At 39.1% G+C, this 23,077-nt stretch overlaps 1 protein-coding gene across 1 annotated transcript in view; it reads left to right on the forward strand.

The window, feature by feature from the left end:
- CNTNAP5 (contactin associated protein family member 5) overlaps positions 1–23,077 on the forward strand; it is a 297,497-nt gene that overhangs the window by 165,775 nt on the left and 108,645 nt on the right. The window contains exons 11-12 of the mRNA XM_075093104.1: positions 7,685–7,791; positions 21,712–21,831. Of these exons, the coding sequence (XP_074949205.1) occupies positions 7,685–7,791; positions 21,712–21,831 (227 nt within the window). The remainder of the gene's footprint in view (positions 1–7,684; positions 7,792–21,711; positions 21,832–23,077) is intronic.

Consider the following 23,077-nt stretch of genomic DNA (forward strand, 5'->3'; position numbering starts at 1 on the left):
GGAGGATAAGCTCCCCCTCGACCTGCTGGCCACACTCCTTTTAATGCACCCCAGGATACCATTGGCCTTCTTGGCCACAAGGGCACACTGCTGGCTCTTGGTTAACTCGCTCTCAACCAGCACTCCCAGGTCCTTCTCAACAGAGCTGCTTTCCAGTAGTTCAGCTCCCAACCTGTACTGGTGCATGGGGTTGTTCCTCCCCAGGTCCAGGACCCTAGACTTGCTTTTGTTGAATGTCATGAGGTTCCCCTCGGCCCAGCTCTCCAGCCTGTCCAGGTCTTGTTGGATGGCAGCACAGCCTTCTGGTGTATCAACCCCTCCTCCCAGCTTGGTAGCATCAGTGAACTCGCTGAGGTTACACTCTATCCCTTCATCCAGGTCATTGATGAACATATTAAACAGGACTGGACCCAGCGCAGACCCCTGGGGAACACCGCTAGTGACAGGCCTCCAACCAGACTCTGCACTTGTTGATCACAACCGTCTGAGCTCTGCAGTTCAGCCAGTTCTCTGTCCACCTCACTGTCCACTCATCCAACCCACACTTCCTTAGCTTGTCTGTGAGGATGTTTTGCGAGACAGTGTCAAATGCCTTACTGAAGTCAAGATAGACAACATCCACTGCTCTCCCTTCGTCCATCCAGCCAGTCACACCATCGTAGAAAGTTATCAGGTTGGTCAAGCATGATCTTCCCCTGGTGAATCCATGTTGACTACTTCTGATAACCTTCTTTTCCTCTACATGCCTGGAGATGACCTCCAGGATGAACTGCTCCATCACCTTTGCAGGGATGGAGGTGAGGCTGACTGGCCTATGGTTTCCTGAGCCTTCCTTCTTGGCCTTTTTGAAGATTGGAGTGACATTGGCTACCCTCCAGTCTTTTGGCACCTCTTCTCTTTTCCATGATCTTTGAAAGATGATGGAGAGTGGTTTAGCGACAGCATCTGCCATCTCCCTCAGCTCTTGTGGGTGAATCCCATTGGGGCCCATGGATTTATGAAGATCCACTTTACCTAAATGATCTCTAACACAATCCTCCTCAACTAAGAGGAAGTCTTCCTTTCTCCAGATTTTCTCTCACGTCCCAAAATTATGTCCCTACGTTACAAATTAGGCATGATAACTAATTAGTTAAACCATTACAGGTAGCTCATTTTGGAGTGAGAGTCTTGGAAACACCCTCAGTACCATCCAGGGTTCAGCGTGGAAGGGCAGGATGCAGAAAAACTGAGCAAGGTTTAAAAAATCCAAACCCACAACCACCCAACTTCTGGGTATCGGAATTAAAATCCCCACCCTTCGGAAGACCATCCCCACATCTTCTTGTATCTATCTTAAAGTTTAAACTTTGTTAGAAAATGCAGGTAACGACAGAACTTCCCTCTCTTACAGCTTAAGGGCTGACTGACAATGAAGTGTAATAAAACCACGTAGAAGAATTCCTTGTCCTTGGACTGATATCTGAGCTTTGCACTGTCAGATGAGCTTGGTCCATGGTAGTTATAAAACAAGAATATGTTTGTTCAAAGCAAAGTCTCTGTAAAAATAGGCAATCACACTGGAGGATACTACCTGTAGAGAGTGGGGAATCTTCTCTCCTTAATGTGAGTGAAAGTGAGTGTTCAGATTATTTGGGCAATGCCATGAGTCTGTTTTGTCTGCCCTGCCTTAATTTTAAAGCTTTTTGTTTTCCCTGACTTCGTTTCATACATTCAAGACTAGCTGCAGAAAGCAACAATTCAGGTGCATGAAGACTGTACTGGTCTCTAGAAATACTGTGTTTCAGAGCAAAATAAAGACAGGTTCTTCAGATTCATCTGCCACACTCACATCACCACATCTGAATTGGAGACAGATCGTGTTTTAAATTAGGCTTATTCTTTTCCAGATAAGTTTGGGTATTTATTTATTTTCATGTGAAGCATGAAAATGGTGCTGAATTAAAGTCTCATTTACCTGATGCCACTGAAGAGTAACTAAGAACTGTGCTGATCTCGTCCTTTAAAATGTGTTTAGTAATTGCTGTGAAGGGCAACTACAGAACTGGTTTGAGCTGGGTGAACTCCTTCATATAACTGCAATGACTTCCACATGTGGAAGGATTCTGGAGTTGGATATAGTTAGCTTTTGTCTTTGATACAGAGTGGAGGGACTTCCCACTAGTGCTGGAGAGGGGTTTTGCCCTGAACGAGACCCTTGTGGAAAAAGAAGGCAGCTTAGAGGTTGGTAGGGGGCTACTTAAGTGGCTTTTTGAATCCAGTTTTAGAGTGGAATTGAGTTTCTGGGGGTGCCTGAATAGAGTTCACCCCCATTGCTATTCCTTTAGAGTCTAAATTCATGGGATGTGTAGCCCCATGGTAGATTAAAGGCCAACTACAGGGATGCATGTAGGGTACAATATCCTGTCCTTGTTTGTTTGTTTGATATTTTGCAGATGGCTTTTCTGATTTTGCATTGTAAGATGATGAATTCTAAATGGAACAGCTGTCTGTACAGGATGGTTTATTTGTTTCCCTCTTTTCATTTTCAAATTTATTTGTATAAAATCCTTTCTGTTGATGCCAAGCCAAACTGTCAGCACATTTACCTCTATTAAAAATGTAGGTGTTCTAACAGCAAAGCAATCAAACCTTAAAAACATGCCTTTTATCTAAGGCATAGATAACAGGCTCTTTTCTCTTGACTCAACTGATCCCAGCACAATCTGCTCCCACAGTTCTGTCCCAGCCACACGCCTTAGGGCAGTTGGCATCAATGTTCAGATCTTGTGCTATGCACATGCAGAGTCTGAGAACCAAGGTGGGCAAGAATGGAAATAATATATTTTAGAAGTTCAGTCATCACGTTTTGCAACTCTCAGAAGAAAAACTTACCTTTGTGACAATTCATTAAAACAACATTTTTAAGATTTTTTTAATTTATTTTTTTTTTTACTATCTATTCAGTGTAATAGAGTAAATGGCTTCCAGCATGGAAAAGAAATTGTCTTTGTCCACATTACTCTTGCTCTGTTTATAGTCCGTGACTTCTCATAGCATAATAAATTTAGGGAAGAAAATGTAGATGGCTTTAAAAAGAAAAAACTAGAGTATGCCACAACAGTTTTTAAAAAGTTATTCAATTTTCTAAAGTTGCAAGAGGAGAGAGAATTTGGGAGGAGTGGTAATAAGGAGGGAATGTTTGCTGAGGAAAACCAAAGATCTGGAAGGTGTTAACTCTTTTGCAACCGGCTTTATTATTGTTTATGCTCACTCTGCCTTCCTCCATCTTGTTCTGGTAGTTCTCTTTTGTCCCTTTAGTTAAGGAGACCTAGTCCACTCTTTTGCCACAAACAGACATCTAGGGGTAAATAAGAGTGGGATGTGATCTTGTGGTAGTTTCTTTTCTAATGTTCTCGACATTTGTTTTCCCCTTGGTAAATCCCTGAAGTTGTTATACATTGTGGTAACATTGGTGGGTTTCTCTTCTAAATGCTTGTCTGGTCTCACCTTGAACCCATTTCTTGTACCCAAAATAACCTTTGGCAAGGAATTTCACAGATTTATGGCTCAGCAGAGCAGGGCAAAAATCTATGCTGTTGCAATTGGCCTCTTTCTGGTTAGTGAAAAGGCACTGCCGAAGCAAACCATAGACTGTTTAAGTAACACCATGAGTTTCATCATACCTACGTGCCTACTCTATGAAGTCATCCCTGCTAATGTTATGTTTTGTTAATTACACATGAAATCACTGCAACCCATAAATAGGAAAACATGCTGAATTAAAATGGATTTGAGATAATATTCAGGCAAATGCTTTCTTGACAGAAGAACTTCTAAATTTCATGAGTTTTCTTGTTATAGCATTGTTGAGTTTTGGGACTCGGTGGTTGTCTCAAAATTATGCATATTGACAGTCCTTAATATTGAGGGTGTGTGCTCCTTTTTACTTTCTCTGATAGTTCTTTTTCTTCCCCTCTTTATTTAGGAACAATAGAGTGTGTTGCAGGCAGGGTGTGTTGTGCTGACTATAACAAAATCTGAGAGGTGCTTATGGAAAGCACCGGGTTTATTTCCAGTCAAGTGTAACATCAAATGTGTAGAACTCCTTCAGCCTTCCCACTCAAGTAATTTTGTCATTGTTATTTCTTCATCATTCCTATGAAAGGGCCAAGTGTTGCCCTCTGATGTCTATGTGGTATGTCCTTTGAATTCAAAGGAAGCACACATACAGTTTTGGAGGTGAATGTTTCATCTAAGGAGAGTGAATACTTTTGTGCAGCCTCTGCATATTGCTCACTTAGATGGCTAAAGTGTGTGTTTTCCAGCTTGGCTGAAGGAGGGAAAGTTTTATTTGCTTCATTTATTTTTTTTTTATAAGATTCATTCACCATGATATATTTTATGAATTAATCTGGAAGATCAGAGTCCCCGGTCTCTCACAAACTGTCTTAGGCAAATCACTAAATTTCAAAGTGTCCCATTTATGATACTTGCAAAAATTGAGTTGATTTGTTTGTTCATTTCAATTACAAATGGGCCAGGGGCTGCCTGCTGCAAGTTTTTGTCTGTGAAACCTTCTGTGTTACCACTGCATTTTTGGCTAAAATTGCTTGATTCTGCTAAAATGAAAATATTAATTTATATTTTAAATTATATATATTTAAATCCTTCAACACGAGGATCCAGGACAGTTAGCAAATGGAATAACCTATGATTTATCCATGCCTTGATTAATTTTAATCATAGCTATTTCTTAATTTTGAGTTCTCTGACAATTAGGATAAATTTTGCTTCTAATGAAGACACAACCACTCAGCTAGAATGGGATTATGGTAATTATTAGAGTTGAAAAGAAATTTGTTTCATAAGCTCTTAGAAGGGTTTGTTATCTGACCAAAAACAAGATCGATGTGGTTGGTGCTAATTAAAGCAAATAGACTAAGGAATAAAAAAAGGGTTTAATTCTGAATTTATGAATATCATTAAAAGCTTACACGGCTACTTTGACTTGCATTTTATGCATTGTTGGGGGAAGAAAAAGCGTCTGCATTTGTAAGACAAGTACAAATGAGAAGTGAACTTCAACTTTGTAAAGCCTTTAAAAGGAAAGAGTTTTAAGGGAATAAGTGTAGCTAAGCCTCTGATATGGGCCTCTGGCAGACCACAAATGACTAGTAATTAGCTCTACTGCATTGGGTTAATTAATAAAAGGTAGCTTAAAATAGGCAGAAAGCATATTTTTCCATTACACTGGTGATGTAAATTATTATAACACAGTACTGTTCTTTTTACCTCTCCAAAGAGCTTTCTTAACATCAGATGTTTCTTGTCACCAGCACCCCTGTGATGTGAATATAACTACTGCTGTTGTATCAGGGACATAAATAAATTTTTATCACCCAATAGCAGGTAGAAGTAAAGGCAATATGCTGAGGGCAGTAGCAGGCAAGACCAAAGCACAAATATGAGCAATTCTTCTCTTACAGATAAAATTAATATGTATCACCATAGAGCTGTTGAACTACTGTGCTTCTCCTGCAGCCTCTGAGATGAAGCTGTTGGGAACTTGCTGGTTCAAGGGAGCTCACATGGTCTTGCAGAGTGTAGCTGGGTGCAGGTCACACACCAGCCAGTCCTCTTTGTGCTGCCCTGTAGGCTGCTCTTGGTTTCTTCCATACGGACCCAAAGCCGCTAAATCTCTCTTCGCTACTGCTAAGGGTAGACGTAATGGCAGAGGGGGTGACTGGGCTGTCACTGTACCGTTAGGGTCTTAGGCTTTGTTACATGAATACCATTCATCTAACCACCATGTTAGGTCCAATACCATAATCTTAGATGAATACCATACCAGCCACCACTGAAAACTAAAATCTCATCCCTTCTCAGACTTCCTGCCTTGTAAGTATGGGGCAAAACCAACAGTTTTGCCCATCCCCTTCATTTCTTTCTTTTTTTAGAAACAAGGTGCTCTCCACAGCACTTGAAAAAAGCTCCCTGATGAGCTGGAAAGCCAGTATGCATTTCCCATTGTCTTTCCTCATTTTGTATTTGAGCCCAATGATTAACAGAAGCCACAGCAATAATTTTTATAAGACCAATATATCTTATAATTGTTTTAAAAGTTGTTATACATAGTTATAAACAGCATACTTTCTTCCTGAATTCCTTACGTCTCTAGTATTTGAATAATAAATAATTAGTAAGCATTAATAAAAATGAATTAATCTTTCATATTAATATTTTTATGTCATCTTTATAATTTTATGTACGACGGTATAAACAGTGATCAAGTAAGCCTGAGTTCTATAACAAACCTCAGACTCGTACGGAGGAATATAAGTATGTCTGCGTGTACTTGCATACAGCATATTGAGGGAGAAAGGTTAGTCTGATAGGCCTCTCTGCGCATAAACACGTTTCTTTGTGCTGTCAATGGTTGGCAGCTCTAAACGGCCTTGGACTCAAATAAGTTGATGAATGCTTGGCTGGTGGGACCCCGGGAGGCTGTGGAGGTGATGGCTGTTAGTGACATGCAGGATTTTCTGCCTGCACCCATGAAATGTGTTTTAATTGTAAGGATTCTGGAAGAAACAGACTGAAAGCCACAGTTAAAGGCAATATGCACACTTAAACTTGAAGGCATTTCTTAAGGATGAGATGAACCACAATAAAAGCATGTCTTCAGCTAGTACAAATCTAGGTAGCATCAGTGACTTCATCACTAACACCACTGAAAGATCTGAATCATAAAAAGGGTTTTGAAGTTCAATTTACGGCGAAGCAAACCCTAATGGAATGCTGGTGTGTAAGAGAGAAATTGATTGCCTGATTTCTATCCACCCACCCATCACAATTGAATCAATGGTATAAAGAAGTTACTTATTTTTTCAAAAGTCAAACATACAGTGTAAAAGAGATTATCTAATATACAGTAAGGGGAAAAAAAAAAAAGAAGGAACAAAAAGGCAAACAGCGGAACAGACTCTGTTTGCATTAGGCTGGTGTAACTCCATTGCACTGCCTGCATTTACACCAGTGTAGTTCAGATCAGCATTCACTTCTTGTCCTGGAGATTGAATTTATCTCCCACAGCTTTTTTTTCTGTTCACTTCCCAAGCTGCGTGCTGTTGTGCCTCTTCTTTTAATAATTTGCTTCACAATAATACTTTAGAGGCATACCAACAAAAATGAGGGAAAGAAGAGAGAGTACAGAACTCATAACTGAAGCATATTTTTCCTCTCACTTCTGAGTTTTTTTCATGCTGTTTCTGTTACCATAAATGTAACTCAGCCTGATTTTGATAACAATGATGTCTGTTTCATCAGAAAACAGGGAATTCTCCTTTGAAACAAGATTTCAACAGCATTTTCACCTGCTACTTGTCCTTCTCTGTGCTTAGAAAGTTTGTGACACTTTAATTGATAGCAAGTGGAGGACAAGTGGAATGTTTTTATTGAGAGTGATCATTACCTACTTACTGGATACGTTATATTTTGTTGTCTTCAGTGCTTGTATTTGAAGTGAATCACAGATCAGAGGAATAAGTAATTATTTCAGGTATTATAAAGTGATTCAGCCTTAGGAAACTCTTGCCTGAATGAGGAGTTGAGACAGTTATATAATTATTTTTCCCAGCACATTATTTTTACAGAAATGTTTAAAATTAATTCCATGTTTTTTTAAAAAACTCTCTCCAATTAGATGTTTACCCAACTACTGTGAACATGGAGGAAAATGCTCTCAGTCCTGGACCACCTTTTACTGCGATTGTAATGATACAGGCTACATGGGAGCTACCTGTCATAACTGTAAGTAAACCCTCGCATACAGTGTTTTCTACTACAGCTGGTATGACAAGGTGCACATAAACTAGAGAGAAGCTTTGTGAGAGGTCATATTGTTTTATAGGAAGTAGCATGTCCTAACATGGTTCAAACAGGTCAAGAATTGGCCTGGGAACGCACAGGAATCCGTTTGCAAATATGGATGTTTCTTGACAAATAATTGTTCATTAGACATTTAGTTGAATTCAGCTGAGCTGCGTGGTTTTAATATGTGTTTGGAGCTTTATGTCAATTCTGGCACAATGAGCTTCTTGGTTTTTTAGATTATCCATAAGTTCATGTTGCAAGAACCCATTATTCGACAGTTTATAGTTCTGGAATTTTGCTGAACTATTATTTGGGCTGCTGCTATTAGCAAGGATACAGTATCTAAAACAGTGGCAGTACCTGAAGCATTCAGCTACTGAAATCCACAGCAAAAGGAATATTAAGGTGTTTTAAAGGTTTTTTAAAAAAGTATCAAACAGTAGAGGGATAGCATGCTGGGAACTCTAATAAAAAATAGCGAGAGAAAGGGGAAGCCAAAATAAAGCTTGTTCATACAGCTGACTAGAAGGGAAAGCAGTTACAAAATGAAGGTAAACTTCCTGTTCTATGACTGAAAATAAAGAAAAAAAGAGTAAGAATAACAATTCCAGTAATACAACTATAACCACTCCAGGTGTTTGATGAGCACTTGGACCGCAGATAGGATGAGATTGGTGAGAGATGCATTTTTTTTCTCCGTTAAGCTAAGAAGCAGAAGGGAAGAAAAGGTACTTAGTGGTTTGAAGCTGAGAATATCGGCAACTGTACTGTAATTCTGGAGACTTTAATGGTTTGGTAATTAATGGTGAAATCATTTGTGGTGTGGGGTCTGCAGCTGATGGGAGAGGCTGTTCAGAGTTTTATATATCATCACCTGAACTCTACTTTGTAAGCACAAAGGAAGCTAAGAGTTTGGTACAGAAATAATACCAAACCAGACAAAGGATGGGAAGAAAAATGCTAAGTTTATAGTTTTGAAAAGAGGGTTTACTTTTTGTCCAATATTTTTGTCATTCTAAAAGGCATCACCCTTCCCCAAAACCTCCAAACGCAACCCAGAGTACCTGCAAAGATTGAGGCAGTAGCAGAGTATGTAGTACTCAGTATGTAGTAGAGTAGAAGTAGCTGATGGTTGGTACAAAACTAGATGGCCAGATTGGTTGGTAAGAAGGTTGGTGAGAGGTTCCTTAGGGAAGGAAGAGGCCTGTCGTTATTGACTGTCAAGGGCAATTAGAGATGCTGACCTCAGTGCTGTCATATTAGCTCAGGGCCTGAGGCTCACTATGTCTGTGCCAGCTCAGCGTGTCTTGGTCCAAAGGCGACCATCTCATTACTGCAGAGGACTGGTTCATGACTAGTTTTCCCCATAGACATTCGCATGGAGCTAGTGAAGCCTCCTGCTTCTGTGAACTCATGTCTGCGCTCTCAAAGGCACATAGATAGCTGCAGTTATTTAAGGTTCACGATGTAAAAACTACTCTGAAAAGTTTCTCAGGAAGATCTTGTCTTAAGACCTTCCAATGATCAAGCTGCACACACGTGATGTACAGCTGTTCAGCTGTTCAGCTTATTTACAACCATATTATCAAAAGCTAATGTGATTACAGCTGGATTGTAGAGCCAGCTGCCCTGTAAGCCCAGCAATGCTGATAAACAGCAACATTAATCTGGAGAAATGCATTCATGTGCTTGAAATGTGCAATGAAACCACTTCAAAGATGGTGGGCAAATGCAGACTGTTGATAAGAAACCTGCAGAACAAGAGACGTTATCACTTTCAGCTGATAGTGGTTGACATACAGGAGTACCTTGTAGCAGGTGAATGAAAGCCACAGATCTGATCACAGCATAAGTCCGGAATATCCTCAATGTACAGGTAACTCTTCCAATCATGTAATTCAGTGTAGTTCTATTAAAGTAAAACATCTAATTTCTTAAGGTCTGAAACATTATCTCAAAAGATTTTGATTTTTACTAGAACACTGAAGCTGACAGGCCTGAAATTGAACTTGTACCACTTTGGAGAGGCTATTTCTTTTATTAAACTGCCCTTCAGATCCAAGTCCATGCAGCAATCGTGGCAAGATTTAACTGGCAATCTGCTACAAGTCAAACGTAGTGTGAATGGTTTCACTGTCAGTTGGATTTCTTTTCTGAGTTGCATCAGTGTGGTTTTTGCCTCTTTTTGGTGGGTGTTTGGACGAGGTGGGTGCCACTGGTTGAACAACGTAAAAAGACACATTCATTGCCACACTTTCACAAAGAACTGCATAAGATGCATCCGCAAACCAGAATTAATTGATTTATGTTTTACCAGCTCAGACTGGGAGACCTTACCATTTTAAGGAATAAGACCTGAAGATACATTTTCCCTAACTTACTGTCATCTGTAAAGTGTTGAAATACATTTAGTGGTTGATACATAGACAGTCTTACTGGTTTCTTCTGAATGTTCATGGACCACACTGGATCCTGTTGTGAGAAACATCTAACAATCCAGACTCTCCCTGCTCCAAAGAGTTTGCAGCTAAGTTTCTGAGGGGAAAAAACATGCTGGTGCAGGTGATGGAGTGCCAGAAAGTCTTCATCAGCGTCATAGGTGGCAGTTTCAGTCTACCTGGTACATAATTATTGCTAGGTTTTCTTGTAGGCAAAAAGTCATAAGGTAGAGATTAAAAAGAGGAAGAAATTGAATGCTTGCAGGCATGGAGTAGTGACATGGGAGAAAGCAAGAATGTGCTTGTTTGAAAAATATAAGGCTATGGGTAGAGGAGTTTGACATTTTTGACAGGGCAAATGCCAGAGTCGAGACAGGTAGATAGGTTGGAAATATACCATGAAAAGCAAAGATAAATAGTTTACATTTGATGCAACAGAGGGGAAATAGACAGTGGCAGGGCAGAACAGTAAGTTGATAGAAGACAGCTGGGACAATGTTTGCATGACCACATCAGATATGTGGGACAAGATTGTGTCAGTCATGACTGAAAAAGGTTATAGCTGAAATTCAAGATGAATGGATGAAGCAAAAGTGTGCATTTCAACACACATACAAAGAAATATCTGAGTCTAGACATGGCCTTAACATAATCTTCCTAGAGGCAATCAATGTTCTGCAAATCTCAGGTATCCTTCTGCTCACTCAAAATCCCTTCTTATCCTGAAAGCTCCTAAACTGTCACATGAGGTGTGGCAATCTACCTGATCCAGATGAGGGTCCGCTACTGAAAGGTTGTAGGGTCATGTCCCATTAAATAGCTATTCTGTGGCAGGGAAGTTTCACTCTGAAGTCTCGTCTGGTCCTGCTTCTGTTCTCCTCCTCTTCTCTGAACTTAGCTGTAAATACAAGTAAAATAGTGCTAAAACCCATTGGTGTTTTCTGGGTTTCAGTAACACATGGGAAGAGTCCGAATGTTTTCTAAACAGGTTGTTTCTTTCTTGTAAGGCAATAAGCCTGATGCATAAATCCATTTCTCTCTTTAGTAATGGTTAATCCTCCTTCATAATCTGCCACATGTGGAATATTATCAATACCTTCCAAGTATTTTGGGGGGTTTTTGTTTTGGGTTTTGTTTTGTTGTTGCTTGGTTGGGTTTTTTGTTGTTATTGTTTCTTGGGGTTTGTTTTGTTTTTTCCTTCCAATGGGGAAAGAGGATTTGGATTTACCTCTCATCATTCCAGCTCCCAGTGCAATTCACATCTTCTTGCTGGTGAGTCACAGCACTGATTAACAATTGTGTTCTCATTCTGTACTATCTGTAGCTGTGAAACTCCAAAGCATGTACTAGTGCCTTTCTGTCACAAATGCATGTGGACACACAATTTTATGGGAAATGTAGAATTTATGCTGACTGTCCTCAGGTACCCATTTCACTGCCCGCAGTTTGGGGAAACTTGGAGTCATGGAATAACCCTATAGGATATTAAGCCAACTGTAGGTGAGTTGCATTTGCTCGTGTATGAGTTTTGCTGTGCCTTAGTTTCTCCACCTCTGTTGGAAATAAGATCCAATTTGCAGGTATATTGGAAGGTATGTGAGCAATATTGTCTACTGAAATGGTATGGATTCTTTACTTTGGAACTACTGTTTGCTTACTGCTACTTGAGCTGATCTGTAGCTAAGACAGTGCTTTGAGGATACAACATTATCTTGAGTCTGTAAAATGCATAGTTTTGCATTTTGGTTTATCTTTTCAATGTGCTTCACACAGCTTGCATTTGAATAGGCAGGAAGATTAGCTCAATGGAAGCCTTTTTAACAGTAGATACTTTCCCCATTTCTACACTGTGGTGGGTAGCCTACTGATCCATCAGGTACTGGAGTAGTCTGATGTAATCCAAATATATAGGAGAGGATCCTTTATGTAATCACATGGGTGAACTATAGCAAAATAGATAATAACGTACTGTTTGTTTTCTGTTTTCCTCTTTTAGATAGAAACACTGATGTTAGTACACAGCTTGGGAAAAAGGCTTGGGTGGGATTCAGCTCATCTATTTTTTGCTGTCTGATACATCTAATCTAAGACAGTGGTCTGCTTTCTCTATATACATATATAACAGTGCAAGCTATTTTCAGAAATTGACTAATCTTACTGTGAGGTAGGGTGTCCATGGTAAGTCTGTGGGCCATCTCTGAAACATGTCAGGCCTGTCATCTATAGAGGAAGGTTTTCTTAGCTTAGACATACAGTAGGCAACTGAAGCTAGATCAGAATTATAGGTGTAAATATATATAGAGGGAGAAATGGGGAGGAGTTACAGGTGTGTATATATATAAAAAATATTTTTAAATGAAAGGTCATAGTTCAAAACCTGTGTAGTCATCTTTCTCATACTATTAATTCTCTTTGTAATTATCATGTGGCAATGAAAGCAGTAGACCAGTGTAAAATGGCCCTGAGATACAGAATGTTATAACTTTATTACAAGGTAATGATTAGTAATCTCCTCTTTCTATGAATTATGTTAGTCCCTTAGAAAGCCTTATCTTCCCCTTCTGTACTTCTATTAGTTATATATATGATAGTTTTCAGATGCCTTTATCTTGGGTGTATTTTTTTTATTCCAAAGAGTGCTGAACGTTATGAGAAATATAAAATAATGGTTGTATTTTTCATGTTCTGGGGATGTCAACATGTCCCAGAGCTCTGCAAGGTGATAATTAACAGAATGTAATTTAATTCTGGATATTTGCTTTGGCGTGTGATCTATCTTGCACGTACAGACATGTGTCTTATTGGCCTAGGTAATTGCTGGAGGAAAGATCCATCCAATAATGGAAATGTCATATAGTCGTTGAAATGACATAAACTTAACATAACTTCAGGCTTTGAAAATGTATTTTTTTAATATTAATATGCTTACCGCATATATAATTTTTGACCTGAAAAGCTTAATATAGCTTCAGCCAGATCATTAGCAGTACTAGAGCTGCGGCTTAAAGCGCCAGCCATGGATTGGTAATTCTCCCATGTTCCAAGGTAGGGAGATACGTATGGAGTTCAGAGAGTTTCAGTCTGCCAGATGTCTAACAGTGAATCTGGTCATGTAATTTGCATGTCCTGAGTAGCCAATTTTCCTGTCTGAGATTCTTGGAATAGGTTTTTTCCACGTGTACTTAAACATGTTGGTGTTCTTTGACTAAACAAAATGCATTTAATATTCATATCAAGCCTTCAGTACAGTACTTGATGTTCCTGCATATTTTTGTTCACACCATGCTTCTGACATATGAATTTTCATTGTTTATTTTGTATTAAGTTACTGTCTTATTAATGCTTTCCCTTCAATTTGTGTATCTGTAAATTGTACACCTGCATGTCTCAGTGGTGTTCATTTCAAAAAAGTTTTTCCCTTTGCCTAACATTTTCTTGTAACTAACGCAGAGATTGTTCCACTTTGGGACTTTACTGCAGAACAGAGTGTGTGGGGGACTGCCCCAATCCCTTTTGAAACCTGCCTGTGTCAGGTGTGACCATCACCACAGGGATGCCAGTACTTTCAAAAGCAAAGCTGAAATACCGTTCTCTGCACACAGTCTTTCAAGTCTTTGATTTTTTCCTTTTCCTCCTGCACTGCTCTTAAAATGGTGTAGGTTTCCCTGACTGCTTTCTTGCAGCAGCAGGACTTGCAGGTCACCCTGACCAGCACTGGCCAGGGGCTGCTGGGGTACATGACTGACGCAGCCGCCTTCAAACCTCAGCAGGGGAGCGACAGGGGAGGACGGGCTGACATGACCTTTTGTACCTCGGCCAGGGGGTGCCTTAACTTGGATAGTAGGAAACTGTCTAATCCCCAGGTGTAATGGAAGGATCCCTCCCAAACATCTATTTAGGTGACATTGTGGTAAAAGTAATTTTAAAGCTGTCTATGGAACTAACACATTCTTTATCAGATGAGTAAGTACATATTTTAAAAATGAAAAATAAGCCATCTGTCATCTAAGCACATCACAGTGGAGACTGCATTAGTCTGTCAGTAGCAGAGCTGTCAAAATCCTGTTTTTGAGAGTACAGATTTCATTTTCTGACATTTAACAACACAATTGTATTATAAGGGTGAGAATGACGATCATTCCCAGAGTTCATTGCCTGTACAAATCCCTTTGCTGTTGGAATGAAAAGAGAAGAAAAAAACTCCCATTGCATGTTGCTTTATTTATTGTTTAGAAAACCCCTTGACTGAACACTCATTACTCGGAATCTGTAAGAACAAATCTGTCAGGCCTGAGGTATACTAGCAGAGGGTGAAACCTTCGTCTCCAGTCTGCCTCCAGGAGCTCTGAGCCTTTTGGTGAGAATGCTTAATTCGGTCTCTGTTGGCATTTGTGCATATCAATTTGTCCAAGGTCAGTCCAGGGCTGGTTGCAGATCCCAACAGAACCCCCAGCTCTTACTGGCCTTTCCAGTCTAACCAGTACATAGGTTTTCACTTCAGAATACAATAATAATAATTATATGGTTTATTGTTACCCCTTGCATATAAGGTGCAAAGAATTACAAAGCAATGAAATGACCCCCAAATGATCTGGCTGTAAATATTCTGCCTACAATTTTGCATGACTCTGCACTTGTTAAAGGTGGTAAAAGTAACATGCATCTCACTGGTATGTTTTAGCTGGGGAGTGGACAGTGTCAGCACCTCCTAATGAAGTAAAAACTTAAAGTTTTTTAGGTCTCTCTAATGTATTTTATTTATTATATCACCATAAAATGTCTCCCTCTGAGAAACTGAAAATTATCAGCTACTTTTATTAGATTAAGAGAATCCAATCTAGAAACAGCAATACTATAGGATTCATTTCGGTAATCATAACTGGTACAGCTCAAATTTTGAATCTCCAGCTCAGAGTATTTGCAATGAAATGTGTGTGATCAGTTTCCAAAGTAATTGGAAATACAGTAGGAAATAAATATTGGGAATTTTAAGGTTTCCTTTTAATTCATTTTAATTTTTGAGGAAAGTTATCTTGGTGTCTGTTAAATTTGAAAAAGACAGAGCCCTCTGATAAAGGAAAAAAAAATAACCCCAAAAACCAAAACAACCACCAACCAGACAGGTAAACTGCTTCTCTTTTGGTTGTATCTATGCCATTAACGTACTGCTGGGTGGAGTGGGGAGAGGTTTACCTTGCCTGGTCTCCCAGTAGTAAAACTGAAGTCTGGGTATCACAGTAACCTTTGCGTTGAGTCCAACAGCCAACACTGTTTTAAATATAATTAAGTGGTGCATCTTACTGGGTAAATAACAAGTTAATTCATCCACTGAAGAACTGAAGGGAAAGGGCACTAAATATATTGCTCCCTGGGGATTATTTGCAGTTCAAATCTTTACACAAAGAACAGGGGGTTTGGGGGAGGGTTGGGATTTTTTGGTGTGTGTGTGTTTGTTTTTAGCTGAAATAGAACTGGAGGTAAAAAATGAAATTAAAGTGATCTGAGAGAGAGGAGAGGTTTTACAAGTTTAGGAACATGGGGGCAAAGGAAACTGTTGTTAAGTACACAGGAAAACAGGTCTGCTAAATGCTTACCTGCCAGGCAGCTTCACAATGAAACAGTAAGTATATGCTTAGTGAAGGCTATCACGGAGACTGCAGATGAACTGGTAAGGACAAAAGTAAAATTGGGAGCCAAATGCCAATATAGCAACAGGTAGTCAGCGAAAAACTGAATAAAGAGATGTTTTAATGGAAATGATGGAAGGTTGACCTTGCAAATGTTTGTTCTTAGCCATGTGCTGTTGAAGATTTCAGCTATGGCAGGGATACTTTCTCCTCTAGTTAAAAGACTGTAATTAAAACAGTTGGATTAACAGGCTCAAGATTCTTCAGAGCGCTGAACAGTGATGAAATTTCTCATATTTAAAACTTGTCAGGCTCTCACAGCGTATTGAATCAAGGCTGAAATTTCAGTTGCAAAGCCTAGCTAAGAAGGACACCAACCCTGTCACACCTGACTGCAGGGCGCAGAGAGCTACTGCGTGTGCTCTGGCTGACCAACCATAAGGATATTGATGCAGCAATTAGAAAATGAAATTCTGTATTTGATTTTACACAAAAGGTTAAAATAGGTTACTATAATGATATTAAAATCTCTTAATGGCTTTCTGGCCTTGAAATTTGAATCCTGGATCTATAGCTTGAACCTTGATTAATCAAAGTGCATATTTATAGTTTTGCTAGGATGCTTTTGTAGAGACATAGTGTCTGGCTTGGTAAAAATATGGGATGTGCATGTTTCAGATCCATAATTTCGATTTTTGAGCTTATGAATCTTTATATACCAGGAGATAAAAAAGAACATGTAGAATTTTGTGATGTTGATCTGACTGGGAATAAAATGTTTATTTTATAAATGTCGATCAAAGTTTGACAAACTTTTTCATAAGCAGCTGGGAAGATGAGGAGTAAGAACTAAAGGAAAAGATGGCCATTATGATCAGTAAGTAAAGCAGCGTTCAAAATGAATGCTCTGATGAGATGAGTTGTTGATCTGAAAAGCTAGTTTAATTTGAGATACTTGAGACTGAAAGAGATACCTGAGGGAGAAATTGGGTATATGTGTTTCACAGAGGATTACAAGGGGTTGGTCTATCAAGATAGATACCTTGAACTCTGTCGTCGTTGTGCATGCCTGAACGCCGTCAGCACAGCTCATCCTAGCAGGTAGGCGAAAGTACTTGGGAAGCAGCTCTTGGTATGAAGAATGTGGCTCTCAGGCTGCATCAGTTTCAGAGGATTTTCAAAATCCTCTGGGAGGATTTTAAATTTCTTTGTGAAACACAGCAGTAGCCTTTAAAAACATTCCTTAAAGACAACTATGACAATCTCAGCACAGGGTCCGATGTAACATCTTGTAAGTGATTCCTGAGAAAAAAAAAGAAAAAAAGCAATAAAAGACATCCAGTCTCTTTGTGACCAGGTAAAACAGAAATTTCTAATGTCCAGTTCACCTTAGTAATTCTGGGACCTTGGAGTCTAGCTGTTTCTTGTTTTATCTTCCTGGAACAGCCACTGTTACCAGCAATAGCCCATCAGCCAAAGTGGTTCATGTGCACTGCTGACATCTCTTTCCATTGAGCACTAACATAATGCAACTCCATGAAGCAAACAGCTTCATCCTGACTGCCTGCGGGAACTTGGTGGCAGGAACTGCAGTGCTATTGCTGCACGGTGGTGCAGCTCGTTCCCAAAAGGGCCTGAGGAAACGCAGCAGGGGCTGAAAGTCATAAGCTGTGATTTTCAGTGGTTCTGGCTCAGTGAAACAAATGTTGCTGGAAACTATCATTTTATCTTCAATGGCTGGTGTAAGTCAAGATTAGTCCAAAAAAAGTGAAGAGGGTTAGACAAAGAAAACTGACCTTGCTTCTTTGAGACAAAACACAACTTAGAGGTTTTGTTTTTGAAATTATGTTTTCAAAAAGTGTTTAATAAAACATTTTAATGAGGAAACAAAGTTTGCATGAGTGGTCTATAAAGACCATTATTTTTGTTGGTTTGGTCCTATTTTGGTGACTATTTTAAAATTTGAAAACAAACTTGAAGGACTGAAAGTATAAAAAATAATAAAATATTTTACAGAAAAGAGAAAATAACTGTTTTTAATTAGTGATATTTTTATTTTTCATTTAAAAATGATGTCTGGAAATTGTTGACAGATTCTACCCCGACTGAACTGATGAATACCTCTCCTATATTAACAAGACATATTTACTGCAAATGTTGTTTGACATTAAAACATGCGCATTTGTCAACAGTTCCATAATTACACTTGGTGCTTCCTTTTTAAAAGTGAGATCCATGCATATTACATGCATAAATGGTTGGTGACTCTTTAATGACAGCTATGTTAATGGTTTCCTACTGTTCCCAAAACAACCACATCTCCATCTATATCAGATAAGTCTGGCACAAAACAGAACATAAATCTGAAGGCAGTTTTCAAAGTTAAGGCTCTGGGGTCTTAACAGTCACAGCTGACTGTTCGTTTGGTTTTTACTTTTGTATGATATTTCTGATTGCATAAAGTGAAGAATGACTGCAAAGAGACCTTGTCTTTCATTGAACCATAGAGACAGCTTCATGTCACTGGAGTAATAGGGCCTTTTTCAGCAAATGGAGTAGCATAACTTTATTCTGAAACAAGCAATAGGCTCAGCCTGCAAAGATGTTGAGCAGAGCTTGGAATGGATTGTGCACTTGAAATGTCTGTGGGGGCATCTGCCAGTGACTGGAAAACAAATATAATTTTCTCCTTGATGCATTATACAACATAAAATAGCAAAGAGGAGAACTAAAAGCAATGGCCCATCCAGTCTAGAAGTATGCAGTACCAAATGCTTCAGATACAGGCATGTGAAACTTTCAGTGCGCAGCTACAAAATAAACTCTCCATTGAAACAGCTTTTCTCTAGGTCATGATAGTCAGAATATATTTTGTGTGCTAGAGATTGAGGTTTATTGCCTTTTCCCACTTCTTCTGCTACTCCCTAGTATTTACTGCTGGGATTCTCATATAACCAAAAGGAAAATGTACCAGGATGGATTTTCTTCCAGCAGACATAACTAGTTTCTCTGAGGCTTGTGCGTCCTTTTGGATTTATACCAGTTGAGCACCCATAGCCTGATTTCTAGCTCTATCAGCCTTTTTTCTTCTCCAAAGTTGCAGTGACAAAGGGGCCATCTAAACATGAGTAGATCGTCTCTGTTTGCATCTGCCCACATTATTAATGGCTGAATCTTCACATCTTTCCTTATTAATTAAAAACAAAGCAAAACAAACAAAAACCCTATATCTGGCGTCCAGCCAAAACGACAGTCAAGAAGCAGCAAAATACTTAGGAAGAAAAAGCTTGTGATGAAGAATGAGTTTCTAGCTGTGCCAGTTCACTGACAACATACTAGTTTTATGTCTCTACCCCTTGCACAATCCTTTGTCTTCAAAAATACTCAGCAAACAATTCAGGGGAAGCAATTGGCATATTCCCTAATGAGACAAGATAAAGTGCCCTGTAATGATGATGACAGCAAATTCACTAAGTGAACTGCAGTTTGAGAACTTTGCAAATTGATCAAACCGTGATTCCTTGATTGCTTACTTAATCACCTGTTACGGTCTCTCTCCTGACCCTCCATATCCCAGTTGCTTTTGTCAGCACTTCGGTGACTGAGGGACTCTCTGTTAGCCCCTCAGGTTGTGAATAGTGGAAGAACAGGTTCTGGTTTGGGGATTTTATTGTATTTGCATTTAATAGGTACTCTTGGCCAGCTATCAGAGGGGGAGTTTAGAGGTCTCCTGGACTCCTACAATGCTTCCTACATCAGGCTAATGACTGTCAGGAAGAAGCTTTCTTAATTCTGTTTGTTATAGGATGGATGCTATTTAAAGCACTGTCTCTCCAGGTGCTGAGTACCTTAACCAGCTTCTTAACTCCGGGAAAGGTAATGCTGTGCATATTTAGCACTTAGTGTTGTTTTGCCTGCTAAAGATGTCTGGTCAGGAAAGAAATGTACAAGAGAAAAGCATATTTCAGTGAGTGGTACAAGAGATCGACTGGTGAGACTCTTAATTCATAGCCAGTTTGGGATCAGAGCCCCTAGAACTGTGGTTCTATTGTGTTGGGAGGAGTGAAGAAATGTCCAGATTTCATTAAAATCTGAGCGATGAATGATCTTTCAATATTCTTCAGAATAATAGTCAGACAAGGCTACTTCAGGCTGCCATTTACACCTTTCTGAAATTTGTTTCATTAGAGGAAAGGAGGGATGTGAGTCCATGCATGGACAGGAGTGGGAATGAGAAACTATTCCTGCAGAGCAATTGCTGTCTTCTGCAGGAGAGGCTGCATTTTAGAAGTGGCAAGGAAGTGCTCTCCCTGCACTCGGTCTGCAAACCCTCTTGAGTTCTTTCCAGATGAAAGGAACTGGGAACTTTGCAGTTGTATTTACAACCTCGACACAGCAGGTATTGTGTCGTATCAAGTTTAACTGTACTGCTCTGCTGCCTGAAGAGCTAGGGGTTTGGAAAAAAGATTTGCAGTGGCTAACAAATTCCCCTGAGTATCTCCCAATCTGTGTAAGTCTAGTGTTTGCTGTGTAATGATGTAAGAATGTGTAAATAGTAGCTAAATGTGCTCTTAAAATTAAGAGGTAAGAAAAAGATAAATTCAGCCTCAGAGTAGCCAAAGATAACGTCCAAATATATTTCTGTGTGTTCTGCTACTGGTAGCACTCAAAAGCTTACTTAGAGGTACTTCTGTTTGCTTGCATTTCTGTGACCGTGTCTTCCAAATAACTCCATCTCATAGGAGGAAAAAAGGAAGTCTTGATCTATCTGTTAGGTCAATCTGTGTTTTGTATTGTATTTACTAACGATCAGTTGAACAATCATAAGCTGTTAGAGAGAATAACCTTGTCAGTATAATCAGGTAAGTGTTTAAGTAAGTGGGGAAAAAAAAATCAATCCTCCTGCAAAGAGACTTAAGGTTACTGTTGCTTAACATCTAGGATCATATATGTGACTTTTTGATACCTCATAACTGCCTCTCCGGAGAGGTGTTCGCCTTGCCCCATGTGAAGTTACAATATCTTGCCTGAAAACATGCTTCAAATACAAGGAATTGCACTAACGTGTGGGAGTTTTTCCTCCTGTTCTTGCTCTTGGTGACCTGCTGTTCTTGTTTTATTAACCACTTTTTCCATTTTCATGGGCACTAATCCTCCAAAAGAAGAATGTTGATAAGCAGAGACGAAGAGCTGGTTGTATAAAAAAAGGTCTAAAGCATAAAATTGTCAGCCAGGATGGAGACCATATCTGACCTTGAGCTTTTCTTCTAAGGAACAATGGCTTGTTTTCACTTGTGCAGTAGACACTGGTAGGGACTTATAGTTACCTGTTAACAGTATCTTTCAGGGAAGCCGAAGACTGGCAAATATACCTGTATTCTGTATTGACAAGGCTTGAGTGCATGCCTTGGTAGTAAATTGTGTACACGAGCATATGTATGTATATCTTTGAAATATCATTATAGGAATGCATGTGTATCACTCCATAACTAGGTGGTGGCATGTTTGAAGGTTCATATCCATTTACTTAAGTATTTACATACTTTAATCCACAATAAGGCCAAAGCCCATATCTTCAAAGCCAGAATATATTCAGTTCAAGGAAGTAGTTAAATACATGCATAATTTTGAGCATGAGCTCAGGTCCAAATGCAGTAAACTCTTTCACATCCTAATCAGCAGTGAACCAACAGTTTATGTTATGATAATGATTAAAACAGTGCTCATGTATAAAACGTGTCTGTCTGTTTTCTCCTTGTTTATGTGATACAATTGGTCTCTCTATTTTTAAGCTATCTATGAACAATCTTGTGAGGCTTACCGACACCAAGGGAAGACGTCAGGTTTCTTCTACATCGATTCTGATGGAAGTGGACCACTTGGACCACTCCGTGTTTTTTGCAATATAACAGGTAATTACATTATTTTGCCTCTAATGTTATTGGCATGTCTTTCATTGTACTACTAAGTTGATCCCACAGTCACAGGTGTCTCAGTAGTGGAAAAAAAGAAGAGAACTGGTAGCAGTCTGAGGCTCCTTAAATAGGATCCATGTAAAACTGATTGTTAAACTTTAAGTTTGAAGGACTCACCTTGTAAGGTTGCTAAGTGGTATTTACAATGGTATTTGCACCTTTTAAAGGGCAATGCTGATGTATTTTTCACATTGTAACTTTTAATGAGATGTTTGTACTTTTTTACTAAAGATGTAGAAACTTAGAATTCAAACCTTCTTTTTTAACTGAATGGTTTCTCCTCTTTACTAGAACACTAGATTTGGGAATGATTATTAAACTCCTTGCATTGAGCTAGCTGTAAACCCTTCCAGTCTGACTTAAGCAGGAATACCGTCCCTCATACGAGTGTGCTGCCTTTGATGTCCCATACAGTAGAAACCCTGATCATCCTGGGTATCTGTATGGAGGAGAAGGCATGATGCTTTTAGGAAGAGGGACACCAAAGAGACAGTGGAGCAAGAGCCTGGCAAGGTGACCTGTTTGTTGAGAATTCTCAAACTTACAGTTCTATAGTTTTAAAATAAAAAGTGTTTCAAATGAATATGCTTGTCTGGCAAATTCTCCCCTTAAGTGGGTCCTATTTTGTATATAGGACTGTCATGCAAGGGTATGAGAAAAGATCACATAGTCCATAGTGTGGTTTGGGGTAGATGATAGAGCATCCTTTCTGTTTTTTGTTTTTGAAATGGAAAGGAAATTTCCTAGACTGTCTCCTGTTTGGCATTTTTTGCTTCCTGTGGCCAGCTGCAGATGAAATAATATTTTATTACACCTTCTAAATTGCTAATTCTGGTTGAGATATTTTGCCACATATCACCTCCACACTTGCTCCTGAAAACCAAGGACTCAGGATATTCATATTTTATCCTTAATCTCCTTGTATTTAAAGTGTCTCAAATTAAATTTTCATTTTGATTTAATTGGGCAATCATTATGTTAATTAAATGCACACCAGTTAATTATTAAGTATGTTTTTTTTATTCAAGTGTAACAAATATTTAATAAGATGTGTCTCCTTCACTGTTGTTGAATCTCATAATAATTGAAACAGTTTCACCTTTCTGACTGAATATCCTTCCTTGATCTCCAGTATGGGAAATGTTCTCATTTTTATTATTTATCATATAAATATGTGCGATGA

The sequence above is a fragment of the Phalacrocorax aristotelis genome, chromosome 5, assembly GCF_949628215.1.
Source record: "Phalacrocorax aristotelis chromosome 5, bGulAri2.1, whole genome shotgun sequence".
Lineage (NCBI taxonomy): Eukaryota > Metazoa > Chordata > Aves > Suliformes > Phalacrocoracidae > Phalacrocorax > Phalacrocorax aristotelis.